The sequence below is a fragment of the Triturus cristatus genome, chromosome 3_1 (assembly GCF_964204655.1).
Source record: "Triturus cristatus chromosome 3_1, aTriCri1.1, whole genome shotgun sequence".
In the NCBI taxonomy this organism is placed as follows: Eukaryota; Metazoa; Chordata; class Amphibia; order Caudata; family Salamandridae; genus Triturus; species Triturus cristatus.
This window is the reverse complement of record NC_140583.1, coordinates 907,371,064-907,391,098: the sequence shown is the minus strand read 5'-3', so window position 1 is coordinate 907,391,098 and position 20,035 is coordinate 907,371,064. Positions and strand designations below refer to the sequence as shown.

General features: G+C 47.5%; 1 protein-coding gene across 6 annotated transcripts in view; it reads right to left on the bottom strand.

Moving 5' to 3' along the window:
• DPP4 (dipeptidyl peptidase 4) overlaps positions 1-20,035 on the bottom strand; it is a 554,733-nt gene that overhangs the window by 194,082 nt on the left and 340,616 nt on the right. For all 6 annotated transcript variants that reach the window (XM_085645431.1, XM_085645429.1, XM_085645433.1 and 3 more), the window contains one exon: positions 16,263-16,366. In XM_085645431.1, the coding sequence (XP_085501557.1) occupies positions 16,263-16,366 (104 nt within the window). The remainder of the gene's footprint in view (positions 1-16,262; positions 16,367-20,035) is intronic.

Sequence of the window (20,035 nt, the reverse complement as noted above, 5' to 3'; positions counted from 1 at the left end):
TAATATGCTGCTCCCAAAAATGAAAATACCCTTAGACAGACCCCCGCTGTTAATGATGGCACTACTTTGCTGGAAAAAGACCCTGCAGTATACCTCAGTCATGATCCCTTACGCGAGCAATATCCCATTACTGGGGATGCCAATTATGGGTGGCAAACTAACAATGACTAGGCTACAGGATTGGATAGCTGCAGGAGTAGCAAAGGTGGGTTCTTTCTTTGGAGATGGTGTCCTCTTGGACCATGCCAAATTTGTGAGAAACACCGGCGCTCCTTACCGGCTTTATTTGCTACATGCATGGATAGTGCACCATATCAGGACGACATGGGCACCTCAGCGTAGTGAGCCCCCACAGCACGAGTTGGTGCATCTACTCTATTACATAGGGAGGGGTGGCCACCTAGTCAAATGGCTTTATACAGGTATCCGAGCACAGGCTTCCACTAACCTCATGGACCTACGCTCAAAAGGGGCGTAAACTACAGACACGATGATTACAGATAAAGCCTGGGAAAGCATTTTGGAACATCCCAAAAGGGTCTCCCGAAATGCCAAACTTAAGTTCATACAAACTATGGTTCTCCATAGATCTTACTTAACCCCAAAGAGGATCCAGTGCATGTTCCCATAAACCCAAAACTGCTGCCCGAGATGCAAAGCGGAGGAGGCGGGCTTTGTTCATATGTTATGGGCCTGCCCGCATCTTCAGGATTACTGGGGTAAGATCCGGAATATGCTTGGGGAAATTACGCATCCCACAATAACAGACAACATATTAGAGTGCCTGCTGGGTCTGCGCAAGCGCACCAAGGCCCAGAAAGTTAACCTGCGTTTCCTAGACCTAGCGGTTATACTGGCTATCAAATCAATTACTATGAGGTGGAAGTCCCCGAGAGGCCCCCCACTACATGTATGGCGAGAGGAGGTAATTAGATGGGGTAGTGCCGAAAGTGCGGCGCTTAGACGAGAGGAGGCGCGAGGGCTGAGGAAACGTCCCATTTCCATGGAGTGGGATACTATGTTAGAGGAACTCACACAATTGGATATCCCACTGGCATTTACAGACCCCAACTCATGATTAACTTAAACAAGTGATGTATAGCTCTAGCGACAGCTAGAGCTAATTATACGGAATGGCCCTTTGTACACCAGGAGTATAGGTCGGTGATTAATGATAACTCAAGAACGTGAGACGGGATAGATGGTGGAACACAGACGGACCAGGAAGGGGAGGGGGAGGGGGAAGTTAACTCAGTTTAGGGCCTTAAGGTTCAGATAGGAGGCACGTTTCTTCTGAGACATTAGTAAATATTATGGCCGATTCCACATGTTTTCTTTTATTTGCATTCTATATTTTACGTTGTGTCATGCTGGACACAAAGATTTGAAGTTTGTTCAATTAATTACGGAGAAGGATGAGATAATGATCAACAAAAATGAAAATGCCATGGATATTTGATAAGCTATATTGTACTCAAACGGAAGGCTCAATAAATTTTGATTAAAAAAAAAAGAAGATAAATTATACATCTGTGTCGCTTTTACGCTCATAACATTACTTTCGCAAGGAGTTTGCATTACGCATACCATTTTCAATAGTATCGGTCCATCTGCTTTTACATGAGTAATGCAATTTGCTTCTGTTCCGAAATATTCGGTGCCCTTGATATAATGGACTTGAAAATTGTTGGTCCCTTTTTAGGTCTCGCGTGGCGTTGCAGCGCATGCGCTGCTCGCCTCGCGAGATGTATTGTGAACAAGGAGTTTTAGAAAAGGGCTTTAAGCCCCGCCACTCATTTTCATTGGAAGGCGTCATCGTTTATGGTAAACGGTGGCCTTCCATTGAAAATGAGGCTTCTTTATTACCGCCCTTTCCCCTTTTGGTCAGGCCCAGCCGGACTGGCTCGTCTGCTTTGCGGCTGTTGCAAAGCAATTTCTTATCTTTAGGAGGCGTGTTAGATAAACAAGCCATGAGAGCCAGTCTGGTTGGGCCGTCTCAAAAGGAAGCAGGGCGTTGCATGTTTATTATTGCATCGCACTTTCACTTTAAAGTGAAAGCGCAATGCAAAAATAAACAGCGGCTGCCTGGCGAGCGCTTGTTTTAACTTCATTTCGTGGCGAGTGGCTTTGAAACATGCTAGAAGGGCATGTTTGATTTTCTGGCGAGCGCTTGTTTTAACTTCATTTCGTGGCGAGTGGCTTTGAAACATGCTAGAAGGGCATGTTCGATTTTCAGCGTTGGTGAAAAGCAGCACAGCGGTGTCACGAGCAAAATGTCTCAGGGAGTTAAAATACTTCCCAGTGATCTGGAGGTCTCAACAAGATCACATACCGGAAAGGTCACCTGAGCTTTCCGTCATTTTAAGGTCAATACATTGAGTAAAATTAAAACTGAATAATACTAGGCCCATTTGTTTAAAGCGCTTAGAGGCAACAAAACTGCAGTTTGCAGCACTATGTAAAAAACAAGCCATCAGAAATAAACATCTTTACTGAAATATCCTGTAGTAGACCATGTGATGATAGTATGGCCCACTTTTTTAGCGGCACTGTATACAACTATATAAGACATTACCATTTAAGTAAACATATATTAAACAGCATTGACTCAAGAGGCCAGGATTATTGCAGGTCCAATGTAAGCACAGGAAGAGAAACCACTATGGACTACAATAGATATCGCCTACAGTGACACTATAGGGCGCTCGTGAAGCAATCTACATATGTAAATCGGACGTATGCATGAGCAAATACCCTAGTTACGAATGGCAAAGTATTTTTCTAATTCCGAAAAGTGGGCTTTGCACTTGTAAATGGACTTGCTCAGATGCAGATTTTAATGTAAGTAAGGCTGGGGTGGGGCGTGACATTGGAATGGAATTCACAAAGGATTTCCAGGAGGATGGCTTAAAGTCTGTGATTGGTTCCCAGGAGTACTTTGGAGACTCCTGCGGTTTCCTGAAAGTCATCGCTCATCTTTCTTTCAGGATAGGGCACTGTGTGGTACAGATTGCTAAATGCACTGTATTCTGGGTTACGCCCGAGCCATCTCTTCAATAATTACTACGCACTTCCTGGAGCAGGCAGCTGCCCTCTGTGATCTCTGCAGTGGGTTCAACAATGCCCACACACAAGGCCATCGCTCCAGGAAGCACAGCGTTTAAACTATGTACACATTGCATTCTTCGAATGATTGACGTAGGTAAACAGAGCTCCCAGCTCCACTGCAGACGCTCAGTGCGCTCTGAGGCACAACACGATTTGCCAGTATTGTGCAATCCGGGCAGGGCACGTCAGTGTTTCAGTGCTATCTCCGGGTCAAGGCTGCCCCAAAAAAGTAGCCCCTCCAAGTTAACTTGGACGTCATGCTGTGTGCCCAGGGCAGTGCCAGGCCCTTGTATTCTCACGTCACGCAGAGCCATACATCCATATCTGGGATGCAGTGCGAATAGCAAAATGTTGTCCCGTTCCCCCTTATCCATCCCCTCCCCGTAGTATGCAAGTGTCCCATTACTCAAACATAACAAGCGTCCTTGGGCTCACAAAGGGCCCCCTAAAGAGTTAGATAAAGACCCCCCACCCCCTTCACATAGGTTGTTGCTCGGAGGGGCCTGACTTATGTCCCTCCCGGGGTGTTTTTTGTTCTTTATAACTCTTCCTAATAATGTACCAGTGTCATTAATGTCAGCCTGCTGTCTCCCTCTGCCCAGGGCTCGTCAATGCCAACACAAGGCTGCAGGTCTGTGCACAGGGCAAGGTGCCCTCATTCAGAAGGGTCGGTGATGCCGTTGCAGTGCATGAAGTCTGTATCTTTCAAACCGTGCACTCTGCCCAGGGCTCTGTAATGCCGACACAAGGCCTCTGTCTGTAGCTGGGTCATGTGCGCTCCACTGATGAACACACGAAAGCGTGTTACATCAAAAGAATCATATTAGTTACGGCACAAACATTAAGGGGGTCCTGCCATCTAAATAATAAATGGAACAGGGTGAGAACACGTTTACATGCTTAAGCCTGATAACAGATGCATCCTAAACGTTCAGAAGGGCACATAGGCTCTAACTTAAGACAGCAGTGCGATTTCTCTGGAAACTAAACTTACAGTACCAGCCATTCCACAAAGAACTACACATAACTTAAATAGTCTGGCCTTAAACAGTCAGGCTCTCCGTCAGGTTACACAGAAGTTAAAGACTCGGCCGCACACAGCAAAGCTATCCCTCAGGTTACACAAAAATTAAAAACACAGGCCTCACACAGCAGAACTATCCCTCGGGGGTATAACCAACACGGCTCATGCCTCAGACAACAAAGCTATCGCTTAAGTTAGACAACGTTTACAGGCCTAGTCTTCACAGAGTAAAGCTATCCCTCGTGACACGGAAACTACAAGTTCACTTTCCAGACGGCAGAGCTATCCCATAGACACAGGCCTAAAAAGGCAGAGCTACCTTGAAGAACACAGAGCAATAGAGTCAGCATAAGACATCAGAGCTATCGCGCATATAACAGAGCTCAAAGGCTATGACTTCAGACTGGAGAACTATCTCTCAAGTTACATAAACATTGCAGGTGTTGGCATAAGAAAGTAGAGTTAGCCTCGTTACCATACGGAATTAAGCCTCAGACGGCACAGCTATCTCTCATTCCACACAGAACCTACAAGTCCAGGCCTCACATAGCATAGCGCTAACCTAGGGGTCTCAGAATTTGCACGAGGAGGCCCCAGACAGCTGAGCTATCCCACGGTTCCAGAACTTCAACAGCAGATCAGACAATCCAGGATTAATGCAGCAGAACAGCCCCTCAGATTGCACAGTTCCTATCACATGGCAGGTAAAGGCAACACAGATCAACATTGCTAGCTAGCTGCCCAGGATCACACCAAGTGTCCGCACTGTCACTGGGACCTTCTCACCTGAAACCCAGTCCGTGGCATGGGCTGTCCACTCTGCACCCTGCCTTGCCTGTTCTCAGATGCTGCAGCATGAAATGTCAGTTTTCAGAGCTCACTCTGGTCTGGTCTCTGGCATTAAAAATGCAATAGGTCTTGGCTTTCATTAAGTTAAAGCCATTTGCTTTGCTATACAGTATCATTATCAAAGCAAATGGCTTTAACTTAATCAAAGACGAGACCTATTGCCTTTTCAATGCTTGTTCTGTTAACCATTCTTTACCCCATATATCTTTCAGACCCAAATCCGGGGGGTCACGGATGTAGCAGGTAGGCAGTCCTGTTTACTCTGCCTCGGAACCGGAAGGTGCACGCACGACTTCCTCTGGCCAGGTGTGGCCAGAGGGGATAGAATATAATGGCGTTGACCGCACATGGTCACACTGCCGTACCCACAGGCTGTGTGTGTGTTTGTGGGATTCGTGGAGTGGACAACGTCGAGCCGCATATCATGTGCGAGGGGAGGCATCCCCGTGACAACCGAGAAGAAAGGGGCTACTGACCCTAAAGCATAGGTGCTAAAGCAGTGCCTCCAATGCCATGAGGTCCATCCTAGTGTTGTTCATGCATACTAGGCCAACCAAGTACTAATCCTCACCCCTAGCTCTGGATCTCAGTAGTAGGGATGGTGAGCAGTCACACGCTTCTCAGGGAATTAAAGCTCAGAACTCAACAATCACACAATAAATGGTACACCATGTAGGGGACATTTTCATCCTAGCAATGCTGTTCATGTAAAAAAAAGAGTCCAAAATAGTGAATCTGCATAATAGCCATTTTGCTTTCAAATTCAAGCTTGAGCATACTTGATGGATCTCAGATACATATACAAATTGTGGAATTCTGTCTTCTCTTACAGCGTCAGATAAATGAAAAGTCATTCTGATTATCATTTGTATCACCAAATAAGAGTCGCATCGGACACCGAACATGGTCAAGGGGTTAAATGATGAGATTAAAACTTCATCCACTTCCCTTTTTAGCCTGTATGCAGATGGTTTAGCTGTTTCGTATAGATTTTACAATTTACAAAGAGAGGTTGAAGGATCAACCATGTCACCTATTAGATGGTTTAAGTGAATTGATCAACCCTCTTTCATTAGCGATTGGTTGATTGTGACCATCATCACGACATATGGAGTTTCACTACTACATATATTTAGAGCCATATAATTGGTGCAACAGTAAATTGGGCAAGTGCTTTATTGTGAAGGTTTCCTGGCTGGGTGTTACGTTGTGCTAAAATAGCCCCTACTTGCTGTAATTGGCTTGGCTGACCAAACTGAATATCTCAAGAGACAAGGCTCTAGGTTTTTCTTTACATGTCTCACGGCTCAGTTTCCTTTGGTGGTTGAACAATCCCTCCAATGGGTTGCTCTCTTTTACTCCTTGGTAGATGGCAAGTAATACTCCCCTGTGATGTTAAAGTGTGTTCAATGTTTTGCTTTTCTCTTGCTCTTTTCTAACTTCTTAGTAGACTCCAACATATTTGTCCTTTGTGATTCAACATTACTCAAATAGGTTCTTCTCTATTATGTCTGTGTAGATTCAATATAATACTAACAATGTGACTCCTCAGATGCAACAGGGTTGTTGGATAGGACAATTTCTGCAGGGTCATCCCGGTTTTTGGTTTTCTTTTGCTGATTCTGGTTTTGACCCCATCTTCTCCTCCAGCAAACACATCACCTTCAGCCACACCACCGAACTCACCTGGTCGGACCACAGCTGCGTCCACTTCATCTTCAAGAAGACCACTGTGCACCACCACACCCAGCAACCACCAAGAAGACACTGGACTCGTATCACCACGGATCAGCTCGCATCAACCCTCTCCCAGAACCGACCCACCAGCACCACCGACCCAAACGAAGCCGCCAACAACCTCACCAACTGGATCTCCGACTGCGCCGACCTCCTGGCCCCCCTGAAAACTCAAGCCAGCACCAACAACCACAAGATAAACTCCTGGTTCACCCCCGACCTCAAGGACTCCAAGAAAGAATGCCGCGCCCGCGAGAAGACGTGGCGCCTCAACCAGACTGAAGAGAACATGTCAGCTCTCAAGGACGCCACCCGCCAACACCTCCAACACCTCCGCGCCGCACGAAAAACAGCCTACCGGAACAGACTTGACAACAACGCCCACAACAGCAAGGAACTATTTGGCATCGTCAAAGAGCTCTCCAACCCGGACGCAGAAAACAACTCCATCCCCCCATCACAGGACCTCTGCGACTCCCTCGCGACCTTCTTCCACCACAAGATCACCGACATATACAACAGCTTCCCGACCACCGACACGAACCCCCCTCCCCCGGAACCCGCTACCGCCGACATCACCACCATCCTCACCTGGAGCCCAACCACCACCGAGGAGACCACCCGCGTCATGAACTCGATCCACTCAGGATCCCCATCGGACCCCTGCCCGCACCACATCTACAACAAAGCCGACGACATCATCGCACCGCACCTCCGAGATGTCATCAACGCCTCCCTCACCACCGCCACCTTCCCGGAGAGATGGAAACACGCAGAGCTCAACGCCCTCTTAAAGAAACCCACAGCAGACCCCACCGAACTCAAAAACTTCCGGCCCATCTCTCTCCTGCCGTTCCCCGCCAAAGTGATTGAGAAAATTGTCAACACTCAACTCTCCAACGCCCTGGAAACCAACGACTCCCTCGACCCCACACAGTTCGGTTTCAGGACCAACCACAGCACCGAAACCGCCCTCATCGCAGCCACGGACGACATCAGAGCCCTTACCGACAAGGGTGAGACTGTGGCCCTCATACTCCTGGACCTCTCCGCAGCCTTCGACACGGTCTGCCACCGCACCCTGATACGACGCCTCAGCAACGCCGGCATCAGAGGCAAGGCCCTCGAATGGATCATCTCCTTCCTCTCCGGAAGGACTCAGAGAGTCCGCCTGCCCCCCTTCAGATCCACAGCCACGGAGATCATCTGCGGCGTACCTCAAGGATCCTCCCTCAGCCCCACTCTCTTCAACATCTACATGACCCCCCTGGCGAACATCGCACGCAAACACGGACTGGACCTTATATCATACGCCGACGACACCCAGCTCATCTTATCACTCACAAACAACCCCACCTCAGCTAGGACCAGACTTCATGAAGGGATGAAGGAAGTGGCGAACTGGATGACAGACAGCCGCCTGAAACTGAACGCCGACAAGACGGAGGTCCTCATCCTGCATGGGACGACTCCTGGTGGCCCCCCGCCCTAGGCAGCACTCCCCAACCCACCGACCACGCACGCAACCTCGGCTTCATCCTGGACTCATCCCTCACCATGACCAGACAGGTGAACTCGGTGACCTCAGCATGCTTCAACACCCTCCGCATGCTCCGCAAGATCTTCCGCTGGATCCCCACCGACACCAGAAAGACCGTCACCCACGCCCTCGTCACCAGTCGCTTGGACTACGGGAACACCTTGTACACGGGCATCACCACCAAGCTGCTGAGGAAACTCCAACGGATCCAGAACGCTGCCGCAAGACTCATCCTGGACATCCCTCGCCACCACCACATCTCAGGACACCTGAAAAAACTCCATTGGCTCCCCGTCAACAAGAGGATCACCTTCCGACTCCTCACCCACGCACACAAAGCCCTTCACAACCTCGGACCCAAACTCATCAACAACCGCGTCTCCTTCTACACTCCTCCGCGCACTCTACGATCCACCGGACAGGCCCTGGCAGCCGTACCCCGCATCCGCAAAGCCACCGCCGGAGGAAGATCCTTCTCTTTCCTGGCAGCGAAGACCTGGAACTCTCTGCCCAGCCACCTTCGTGCCATACCTGAACAGCTCTCCTTCAGAAGGCAGCTCAAGTCCTGGCTCTTCGAGCACTGACCCCCCCCCCCTCCCCAGCGCCTTGAGACCCTTTATGGGTGAGTAGCGCGCTTTATAAATGCGAATGATTGATTGATTGATTGACATTGGCCCCGTGCTCGCTATGCCCCTTGATTTGCCTGGGCCGTTTCCATGGGGAGCAGGGTCAAGACTGATTTGCATATGGCTGGGTCAAAACTGTGGTGGCGTGGCGAGCTAAGCAACAATTGATTTAACCCAGTTCTGTGACTGGGGGTAAATGCTTGATTTGTTCAGCATTCTGCCCATCACCTGTTATTTTTGTAATTGTCTCCCTAAGTGAGAAGGATATGCCTAGACATGGGTCCCATGCTGACTGCGCCACTGGATTCAAGCTAGCCTGGCTGATATGGGGTGATACCCCAAAACCAGTCCCAGGATGCTTGTTTCCCGTCTGGGGAGGACCTGGCCTAGCAGTTCGTCTGGACTATTTCCATGGGGAGCAGGGTCAAGTCTGATTTGCACTTGGCTGGAGTCAAACTAGAGTGGCGTGGCAAGCAAAAAAACAAACAATGTATTTAACCCAGATCAGTGACTTGGGGTGATTGCTTGATTTGTTCAAAATTCAGTCTATCATCTGTTCTTTTTGCATTTGTCACCTTAAGTGCCAAGGGTATGTGCAAACGTGAGTCTCATGCTGACTGTGCCACTGGTTTAAAGCAAGCTTGGCTGATGAGGGGTGATACCCCAAAACCCGTCCCTGGATGCTTGTTTCCCATCCAGGGAGGACCTGGCCTGGCAGTGCGGGCTGGACTATTCCCATGGGGAACACGGTAAAGACTTATTCGCATATGGCTGGGTCCAAACTGTGGTGGCGTTGCGAGCAATAAAATTATGGATTTCACCCGGATCTGCGACTGGGCGTGAATGCTTGATCTGTTCAGCATTCTGTCCATCATCTGCTCTTTTTGCATTTGTTGCCCTAAGTTGGAAGGCTATGCCCAAACGTGGGTTCCATGCTCACTATGCCACTGGATTCAAGCTAGACTTGCTGATGAGGAGTGATACCCCAAAACTGGTCCCAGGACGCTTGCTTACGGTCTGGGGAGGACCTGGTCTGGCAGTTTGGGCTGGACCGTTCCCAAGGGGAGAAGGGTCAAGATTGATTTGCATATGCCTGGGTCTAAACTGAGGTGATGTGTCAAGCAAAAAAACAATGAATTTAACCTATATCTGTGACTGGGGTGAATGCTTGATTTGCTCAATGTGCCTTTCTGCAGTGTATAGGGTCATTGTGAGTGGCTCTCCTGTGGTGTGTTGTGTATTCCTTCCAGACATGTGGGCCAAAACAACCTGGCTATAGAAGACATTCCTGACAGAATGGCTGGGGAGGAGTTGTGCCCTGCCATGATTACACTTTAATGGATTTTGCCAGCAGCACACACAAAGGAACCTGACACCCGGCCTGTTCTTGCCTTTGTTAAACTAGGCAGTTTGAACCCAATCCCATGAGAAGGGGGGGACTGAACCACAACAAGTTTGGGAATAGGCCAGGGATTGATCTCACACAAAGGCTGGCAACTCTCATCAGAACACTCCTGGGCCTGTAGAAGATTGAGAAGAAGGACTGCCCTGCTGTCCAAAGACGGAATACTAGACACACTTGCCTTGTACCCAGGATCCCCATAAATCACTGCAATGGTCAGTTGGTTGACCTCCTGTTTGAGTTACAGGGACACAACAAGCTTTCAGAGTCTTCACTGCAATTGCCCAGCTGACCAGCATTAACTGGACCTGCTCAGCCCTGCTGGAGTGAGTCTTGAATTTCAAGAGAAGCCCCCTAGGTCCTGGACCCTTGGCTAGCATCAGAGTAGACCCCTCTTCCCTCACAAAAGAACTCCAGGTGAAACTCATGAAGTTTTGGGCTCCTTCGGAACCACATGCCAAGAATTAACCACCCGATATGCCCATCAACGTGAAGCTACAGGTATGATCTGCTCTTCGCATCAGCTATGGGCGCACTCTTCAGCAATGTTATGTTATGTTATGTTATTTGGGGTTTTGTTAAGCGCTCAGCTACTCAAGCAGAGTGTCCCGGCACTGTCAGACCCATAACCGTAGAGCTCCACCAGGGGTAAGAAAACTTATTGGCCAAACAGCCATGTCTTGAGCTTCTTTCTGAAGGCCATCAAGCTCTCACTCTTTCTTAAGGACAGTGGGAGGGCATTCCAGGCCCGGGGCGCAAGATATTTAAAGGATCGCCCTCCGATCCGGGCGCGCCTAATTGCCGGGACCATGGTGAGAGACAGTGACGCAGAACGCAGGGCTCTGGCCGGTAGATGAAAACCGATCCTCTTCCTCAAATAGAGGGGACCAGTGCCATAAAGGGTCTTAAATGCCATAGTGAGCGCCTTGAATTCAATGCGCCTCTGAATAGGCAGCCAGTGAAGAGACTGCAGCAGTCCCGAAGCGTGGGAGCGGTGGCCAAGGCCAAAGATTGCCCGCGCGGCCAAGTTCTGCACAACCTGCAGGCGTGAGAGAAGGAGCTTCGGAAGACCCAGATAAAGGACATTGGCATAGTCCAGCCTAGATCCTATCATGGCCTGCACCGTAATTTTCCTATGGGCAAAGGAAAGGAAAGGAAGAAATTTTCTTAGCATTTTTAGAATCCCAAAGCATTGACCAACTAGGCTCATAATCTGTGGTTTAAAAGTAAGACAGTTGTCCATCTTAACACCGAGATTTTTAGCCACCGAGGCCACGTCGGAAGGGGGAAACATATCCGCCGGCCACCAGGACATCCAACATGGTTCCGGAGGACAACCAAAGAAGAGAACCTCGGATTTATCCGAGTTGCATTTAAGCTGATTGCATTAGAACCAGGAAAAAACCGCACCCAGACAGCTTTTAATGCGGTCTCCGTTGACGTCCATATCTTTTCCACATGTGAAAAGGAGCTGGGTGTCATCAGCATATGAGAAAATCTGGGCACCAAAGGACTCAACCAGCGCCGCCAAAGGAGACATATAGATATTAAAGAGAGTCTGGCTTAATATTGACCCTTGAGGAACTCCCACTTCCAGAGGCGGCACTGCCGCGGAGTACGGAGGAGCCCAGACTGTCTGTTGTCGGTTGGTCAGAAAGGACTTGAACCATTTGAACACCGTTCCTCCAACACCAATCTCCGCAAGACGCCCCAATAGGCGATCGTGAGGAACGGTGTCAAACGCCACCGAGAGATCAAGCAGCACCAGCAGTGCCTTCCCCCCGGAGTCCTGAACTTCCTTAATGGCCTCAACCACCTCCAGCAAAGCCGTCTCCGTGCTCATATTCGCACGGAAGCCGGATTGGGTATAGTGCAAAACACCATGGGACTCAACAAAATGTGAGAGGACGGACTGAACGTGCTTTTCTGCCACTTTAGCCAGGGCAGGGAGCAAAGAGATAGGTCGGTAATTAGCATGATTGGCATGGTCCAGGGAAGGCTTCTTCAGAAGAGGAATGACCATCGCCTGTTTCCAGGCAGGCGGCACTATCCCTGTTTCCAGTGAGCAGTTTAAAATTGGGTTAACCATAGGGTTAATAGCATGAGCCACTTTAGCTAGAAACTTCGCGGGACAGGGGTCCAGTGGAGAGCCGGATCTCATTTTGGAGAGAAGTTCCAGTGAGACTTGAGGTTCAATAGGTGGAAAACTCATAAAACTGGGCTTTCCCGGGTCAGACACAACAGCCTGGGTTTCAGGACAGGGCACTCCCCCCAGCGCAAAAGATGGAAAAGTTGCCTGAATGCTCTTAATTTTATTGGCAAAAAAACATGCTAATTGCAGAACCCAAGGATCCGAAAAAGAGCACTTAGGAGTGATGGCAGCTGGTGATGTGAATTCTTTCACAATCGCGAAGATTTCTTTGCTGGTGTTGGCGGCCTCCTCAATCCTTTGAGCAAAGTAGGCTTTTTTGGCCAGATAAATTTCCTTATGATAGGCCTTGGTGCAACACCTATAGGCCTTCCTCAAAGGATCCAGGTAGTTTGCTCGCCATGCTCTTTCGGCTTTCTTACAAAGCCTTCTGCTGGAATTAAGCACATGCGTGAACCAAGGGGCAGACGCTCGCGAGGACTTCTTATAAGACCGCCTAGGCGGGGCCAGATCCTCTAAACACTGCACAGCCATGCTTGAAAACGGGCTAGGTCCAATTCTAAATCACCCGTAAGAGAGCAGGGGTGGGTTAGCCGATACTGACCGACCATTTCCGGAGTTACTCGATGGAAAGGACGCGACATCCGGGGTTGACACCCATCACCTCTACTAGTCATAGTAATTTTAGACTGGATATTAAAAGTCACCAGAAGGTGGTCGGACCATAACACAGGAAGGGGGGGCGCATCTGTAACAGAGGAGGTGGAGAAAATCTGATCCAATGTATGCCCTTTGTTGTGAGTGGGCGACACCACATAGGGTGATAGGCCCAGAGGAGTGGTAATATCTAAAATTTTGATAGTGTCTGCAGCATCCGCATTATCAAAATGAACGTTAAAATCGCCCAGAAGAATGAAATGCTTAAATTGAACGCTCATAACCGATATCACAGCGTCCAACTCCTCGTTAAATGATCCAACAGGGCCTGGGGGTCTATAAACCAACAAACCCGTGCAAGATTGAGCGGGTGAAAGTGTTAGACAAAAACCCAAAGCTTCAACCCCACGAATGTCATCAGTGGGTATGATAGAACACTCAAAGCGTCGGTCAATCACCAGTGCCACTCCCCCTCCTTTGTCTTTACTCCGGTCTTTCCTTAGTATAAAGTAATTGGATGGCAGGGCATTTACTACATTTGTGCCTGATGCTTCGCCAAGCCACGTTTCCGTAAGGAAAAGGCAGGCGGGCTTAAAATCAGAGAGAAAGTTAAACAGATCCTGAGCATGCTTGCACGCAGACCGAGTGTTCAGAAGGGCGCAGCTGAAAAAACGTTCAGCTGAGCTCCGCACCGTTGTTGCGATAACATGTTGGCTAGGCTTTGCGAAGTCTGTCTCCGTCCGCCCACCCTTCAATGACCACCCACAACCAGTGCAAGAATAATTACCCCGAACGGAGAGGTCATGGACACTGCAGCCACTATTACTACGCGGTCTTAAAGCTAGTAGCTGTAAGGCGGTGTAATCTATGATTCCCCCGTGGCACAGTGTCTCAGGGTCCCCAACCCGTCCGCATCCGTCCGCATCCGGGATGCTGACGGGCGCAGACGGGCTTTCCTTAGGCGCTCCTTTGGCGCGGGAAAGGCGCATCCGCTGTACGCGTCCGCTGCGCGGAGCCATCCCCGTCTTACTTTATACTTCCCGCCCGTGAGGCAGCAAGCCTAGTCCGCCGACTAGCAAGCCTGCCTCACCAAAGATGGCCACCGTACCAGTGCGTCTGTCCCGCTGCTCGATTCGGCAGTGAGAGGGTCGCCCGGAGAGCACAGCAGAAGGAAGGCAGGGGAAGAGCGGCCTGACCCCAAGAGCAGCAGCAGACTACTCCACTGCCCCAAAGGTAAGAACCGAGTCCCCCACAACAGAGAAAGAGAGAATGCAGCAAGAGATCTCCCGGCTTTCCGCCTCAGGAGAGAAAGGCAGTGTGTGGTTCCAGCAGTCACACAGTATACAATACACAGTACGAAATAGTTTAAACTAAATTTTAAAACAGCGCGCTAAGTGTGCAAAAAAGCAATTAGATACGAGCTACCAAAGAGAAGCTCACTCCGATAGGCAGCCGCCCCGGCAGTCTCAATGGCGAAGGTCAATGACCACCATGTCTTTCGTCAATGCAAAGCTCCAGCAACAACCTACTCTTTGTGTCAAGCAGTGACCACCCGTATCAACCACCAATGCTAAGCCCCAGCTTTGACCTGCTCCGCGCACCGACAACAGACTCCGTGTGGTCCCCACCAACACGAAGCTCCAGCTGAGGCTACCTACATGGACTTGGACTGTGATAAGGTAAACCCTTCACTGGAATAAGCCTGGTACCTGTATCTGACCCACACTCCATTGCCATTGGCCTGAATGTGTGACTTTTTCCCGGTCCAGAGCAACCAGATACCCGCAAGTGGTGCTTTGTCCTTTTTGGCACAATTTTCACCTAAAACGTTAAACATTCAATACTCCGGTTTATTGTTTTGGTTTTAATTTATTCAATACATGTTTCTATTGTTTTCTAAATTGGTTTGGGATTTCTCTTATGTTTTGTTTTCCCTCTATTACTGTTTTAGTACTGCATAATTACCTTACTCATTTCCTCTAAGCTAAGCCTGACTGCTTTTGAGGAAAGCTGCCAGAAGGTTAAGCACAGGTTTATTTAGTGACTTTTGTGTTTCTTTTTCTGTGTTTTAGCTTCTTTTCTCTCTATGTTTCCCTATTTGTTCAGACAAGGATTGTGCTTAAGATTTTAGTGGGACTTCCACCCGTCTCAACTAATAACCCAATTTCTTAAAAGGGTTGACTGCATATAATGCCACTTGCTAATATAACAGTGCCTCCAATAGATTGTTCCTCCTCATTCTCTCCAATAGATTGCTCCTCCCTCATTCATGTGTAGATCCTGTGTTGCTCATGGTAGAGTTGGTGTAATACTCCATGACACTGCTCATATCAGCATGCCTAGCTGAATCACAGGCCTGTCCTATATTTCTATGTGCAGAGTTCTCCAACATGACTGCAGAGTCTCCACAGTTGTAAAGTTACTATTAACTCATTCTCAGTGAATAGCCACAAATAATAAACTTACACAAAAGTGTAAGTTTACCTTTGTGAATAGGTCTGTCCTATCTTTTTATGTGCAGAGTTCTCTGCCCTGACTACAGAGTCTCCACAGAAATAAACTTACTATTAATGCGTAGATTGTGAATAGCAAAAAATAGTAAACTTTCACAAACGTGTAAGTTCACCTCTGTGAATCAGGTTCGAGTGTTTTCAAGAAGGTCTTTTATGCCAACTAGTCACCTTATCTTCTGGCAAACCTGAAGGGAACTTCTACTTTGTCCAGCCCTTGACAACAACAAACATATTTCTAGATCTCCAACTTCAAAAGCACGCATACACCTTGGGGCATAAAAAACAATCAAAGGCATGTACATTATGCAAAATAAAAATGTATTTATTTAGTGTACATTCAGAGGACAACTACACCCTCCCAAGCTTCATCTATACCTTCCTTAGGTAACTATTAACCCACAAATCAGGATATCTAGACTCCTTTATAATGGAGTGAGGTTGCATGTGTGAGCACACAGATGTTCTTTACATATTAGTTTCACTAATACTAATATTTTTTGGGCTAAAATCTGTCAGGTCTTACAATTACTTATAAAAATAGATAATTCTTCTTACAGGATCTTACGATTTAAAGGCGCCCAATGCCATGCAGCAAGAACTTCGCTGTACACTGAGATGACGCTCAAATACCATTCCAAATACAGTAAAAGAACCAACCTTGATGCTATGGCAGCCGGTGGAGCAATTTCTTGGTGTATTGCTGGGTCAGGAAGCCGTGTGTCCACAATAAACAGTTTCACAGTGGGATTTGTTGCTCCAGCCTAAGACAATCAGTAAAAAAACTCAATAAAAGAATTGCATCATTACTTCATTTGCATACTATGGATAATACCATTCTAAAGGAAAACAAATATGCAACTGATGTATTTAAATAAAGCATGATGCACTATAGTGTTTTATGAGAAAAGAGGAATATAGACTTTAGTTGACATTCCATTGTGTAACCCAGAATGCAGACTGGAATTGCACAAGATCAGCTTTGAGGTACACAGAAGCTGCAACTTTACACATATACGGGGAATTCAGGCGTTGGTGCGTATACATTTGTGATATTTGACATAGCATGGGCCTAACTTCAATGAGCTGCTGATTGCTTTAGGGAGATTCAGGTTGTATCAGATGGATCTCCATCATGAGGTGCTGTACAGAGATATTTTGATGTGGGATTTCAGCTTGGAGGCAGGTTATTGCATTCAGGATACCTGATCACTGAAAGCCATGATGGTTTTTCCATATTCATCAAACTCAGCAGTAGTGCACCTGAAAATTTGCACCAGGCACAGCTTTTCAGGTGGAGTAGCAACTGCAAGTAGCACGTGATTTCTTTAAAATGCTGCTATTTTCCAAATACATATGTATCCATTGCATAAAATGTTCGGAAGGCCTTGTATAACACTAGACCTAGACGTTTAATACCCAGAGTCGAATTTTACAAGCCTACACACAATGTAAGATCCAGTAACCTGGCCCTAGCCAAGAAAATACGTATTACGAAAACCAGAACTGGTGAATGCTCCTTTTCGTATCTGGCGGCAGCCAGGGGAATCTTTTACGTCTGGCTCTCTGCCTTACTTTCAACCATCTTCAATTCAGAAACAAATTGAAAACTTTGCTGTTTTCAGGTTAACGCCTCTTGGGTTTATTTTTTGACTTCTGCAGTGGAAAAGTTTAGATAGGAGTTTGTGAATATACCCCCAGCTTTTTGAGTTTTTAGGTTTCCAAAACTTACAAAGGAAATCATGTCTTGTGATCGTTTTGTGCACAGCTTTGAGGTGTAAATGGAGTCATTGACCACTGTGAATCGATCTAAATTGCTTTTTGAACGGTTGTACGACATTACAACGCATACTTTTACTATGGATGTCTTTACACGCATTTTTTAAAATACACGCCTTTACAGCGCAAATGCTTTTACCACGCATGCGTTTACTGTGCTGGTAAGTATAACGAAAGTATATATATATATATATATATATCCATGCTCGTGCTTGGTTGGTCGTTAAATTGAAAAGCACTCGAAAAACACCAAGATGTTCCAAGCAAGGCACCTTTATTAAGCGGAAAGGAAAACGTCTCTCTGCGCTTAGCTGTTCCCACCACGTACGCCGACGCGTTTCGAGGCAATCCTCTCTTCAGGGCTGGTAGTGGAAAATTGCACCTCCGACAGTCCCTGCTTAAAAGCACCTTGTGACATGCCACATGATCGTTTGCCACCTGTGCAATAAGCAAAGTGTTATGGGAAATGTAGTGTCGGCTTTGAATAAGAGTGCCATTTCAGCTGAACGGAGCCCCCAATGAGCCCCGGCAGATCGACGTGATCCCTCAATTCCTTGATGCTGATCCCCAATTGGAGGCCGGCAGATGTCAGCCCCCGGGGCCCCCAGGTTCTCGGGGTGGTGCTCTTCGACGGCACGACCGCCGCCAATAAATCCATGCTCGTGCTTGGTTGGTCGTTAAATTGAAAAGCACTCGAAAAACACCAAGATGTTCCAAGCAAGGCACCTTTATTAAGCGGAAAGGAAAACGTCTCTCTGCGCTTAGCTGTTCCCACCACGTACGCCGACGCGTTTCGAGGCAATCCTCTCTTCAGGGCTGGTAGTGGAAAATTGCACCTCCGACAGTCCCTGCTTAAAAGCACCTTGTGACATGCCACATGATCGTTTGCCACCTGTGCAATAAGCAAAGTGTTATGGGAAATGTAGTGTCGGCTTTGAATAAGAGTGCCATTTCAGCTGAACGGAGCCCCCAATGAGCCCCGGCAGATCGACGTGATCCCTCAATTCCTTGATGCTGATCCCCAATTGGAGGCCGGCAGATGTCAGCCCCCGGGGCCCCCAGGTTCTCGGGGTGGTGCTCTTCGACGGCACGACCGCCGCCAATAAATCCATGCTCGTGCTTGGTTGGTATATATAGACTCCAACTCCCGCTCCAAGTAAAAACTGGCTCTGACACAGCTCAAGTGTTCTTGAGGTAAATTTTAATTCACCACCTGGCTAAAAGATTTTCATGGCACAGCTCAAAAAGTGGTACAAAAGGGGGTGGTGATGGACGGAGCATCAGAGCCAATCAAACACTCACACCCAGTCAACAGATCTGGGTTTGATCCATCACTGTTCTTTAGCCCACTCTGCCACCCCAGTTCAGACATGGCCATATGCAAATCAGTCTGTCCCTGTGCCTCATGGGAACAGCCCAGCCCGAACTGCCAAGCCATGCCTTCCCTGGACCGGAAACAAGCTTCCTGGGACCGGTTTCTGGCATTTCAGCCGTCTTCAGTCAAGTTTGCTTGAATCCAGTGGCAAAGTGAGCAAGGGACTCACGTCTGAGCATACCCTGCCAACTTATGGCGAACAAAGCGGTACAAAAGGGGGTGGTGATGGAAGGAGCATCAGAGCCAATCAAACACTCACACCCAGTCAACAGATCTGGGTTTGATCCATCACCGTTCTTTAGCCCACTCTGCCACCCCAGTTCAGACATGGCCATATGCAAATCAGTCTGTCCCAGTGCCTGGCAGACGCGTTTCGGCTGTGTGCCTTCCTCAATGCCAGTTCCAAATGCACACTTTCATCCAGATGGATTTATGAATCCTCGCTGGTTAACTCCCACTGGTATATATATATATATATATATATATATATATTAATTATGATCCCGTTCCCCCAAGCAAATTCCGGAGGAGAAAGGGACAGCACACCAGGAAACAGCACAAAAAGACTTTTATTTGTGCACTAACTTAATTCAGGACGACGCGTTTCGGCGTTTAGCCTTTGTCAAGTAACTTCCTGTGTTTCCACAAGCCGTAGAAATACACGGACATGGTTAATAGACATGGAGAAAATACTGCCATTGTTTACGGATAGCGTTACAATTGTACAAAATCATTCTGTTAAATAATTTACGTCCATAATAGGTAATCTATTCCCGAATTCATGGACCCCAATGGTTTAAATGATAGCAACTTATTACCATGATGAAATTCAATTACGTACTCCAAAAGCCCTTGTAATCACGGACATAGTTCATAGACATGGAGGAAATACTACTATTGTTTAAGCATAGCGGTACATTTATACAAAATCATTCAGTTATTTGATTTACGTGCATCACAAGCAATCCATTTTAAAATTCATAGATCGCAATTGTTTAAATAATAACAAATTATTGCCATGATTAACCATGATGAAATTCAATTATGCACCCCAAAACAGACACTACATAATGAGTCCCTCATAATCACAATATAGTGTGATAAGAATTACAGCGGTGGTCCATATCACAGAATTTAGCTGAAATGGCAACTTATACAATTGCAAGCTATATCTTAAGTGTTGATCATCCTTTTTAAATAAAGTTGAACAATTCAATCGAACTCGATTTTCACGTTAGTACGTGTGCTTGTATTTCGTAGCTCCTGTCACTCCTAGGGA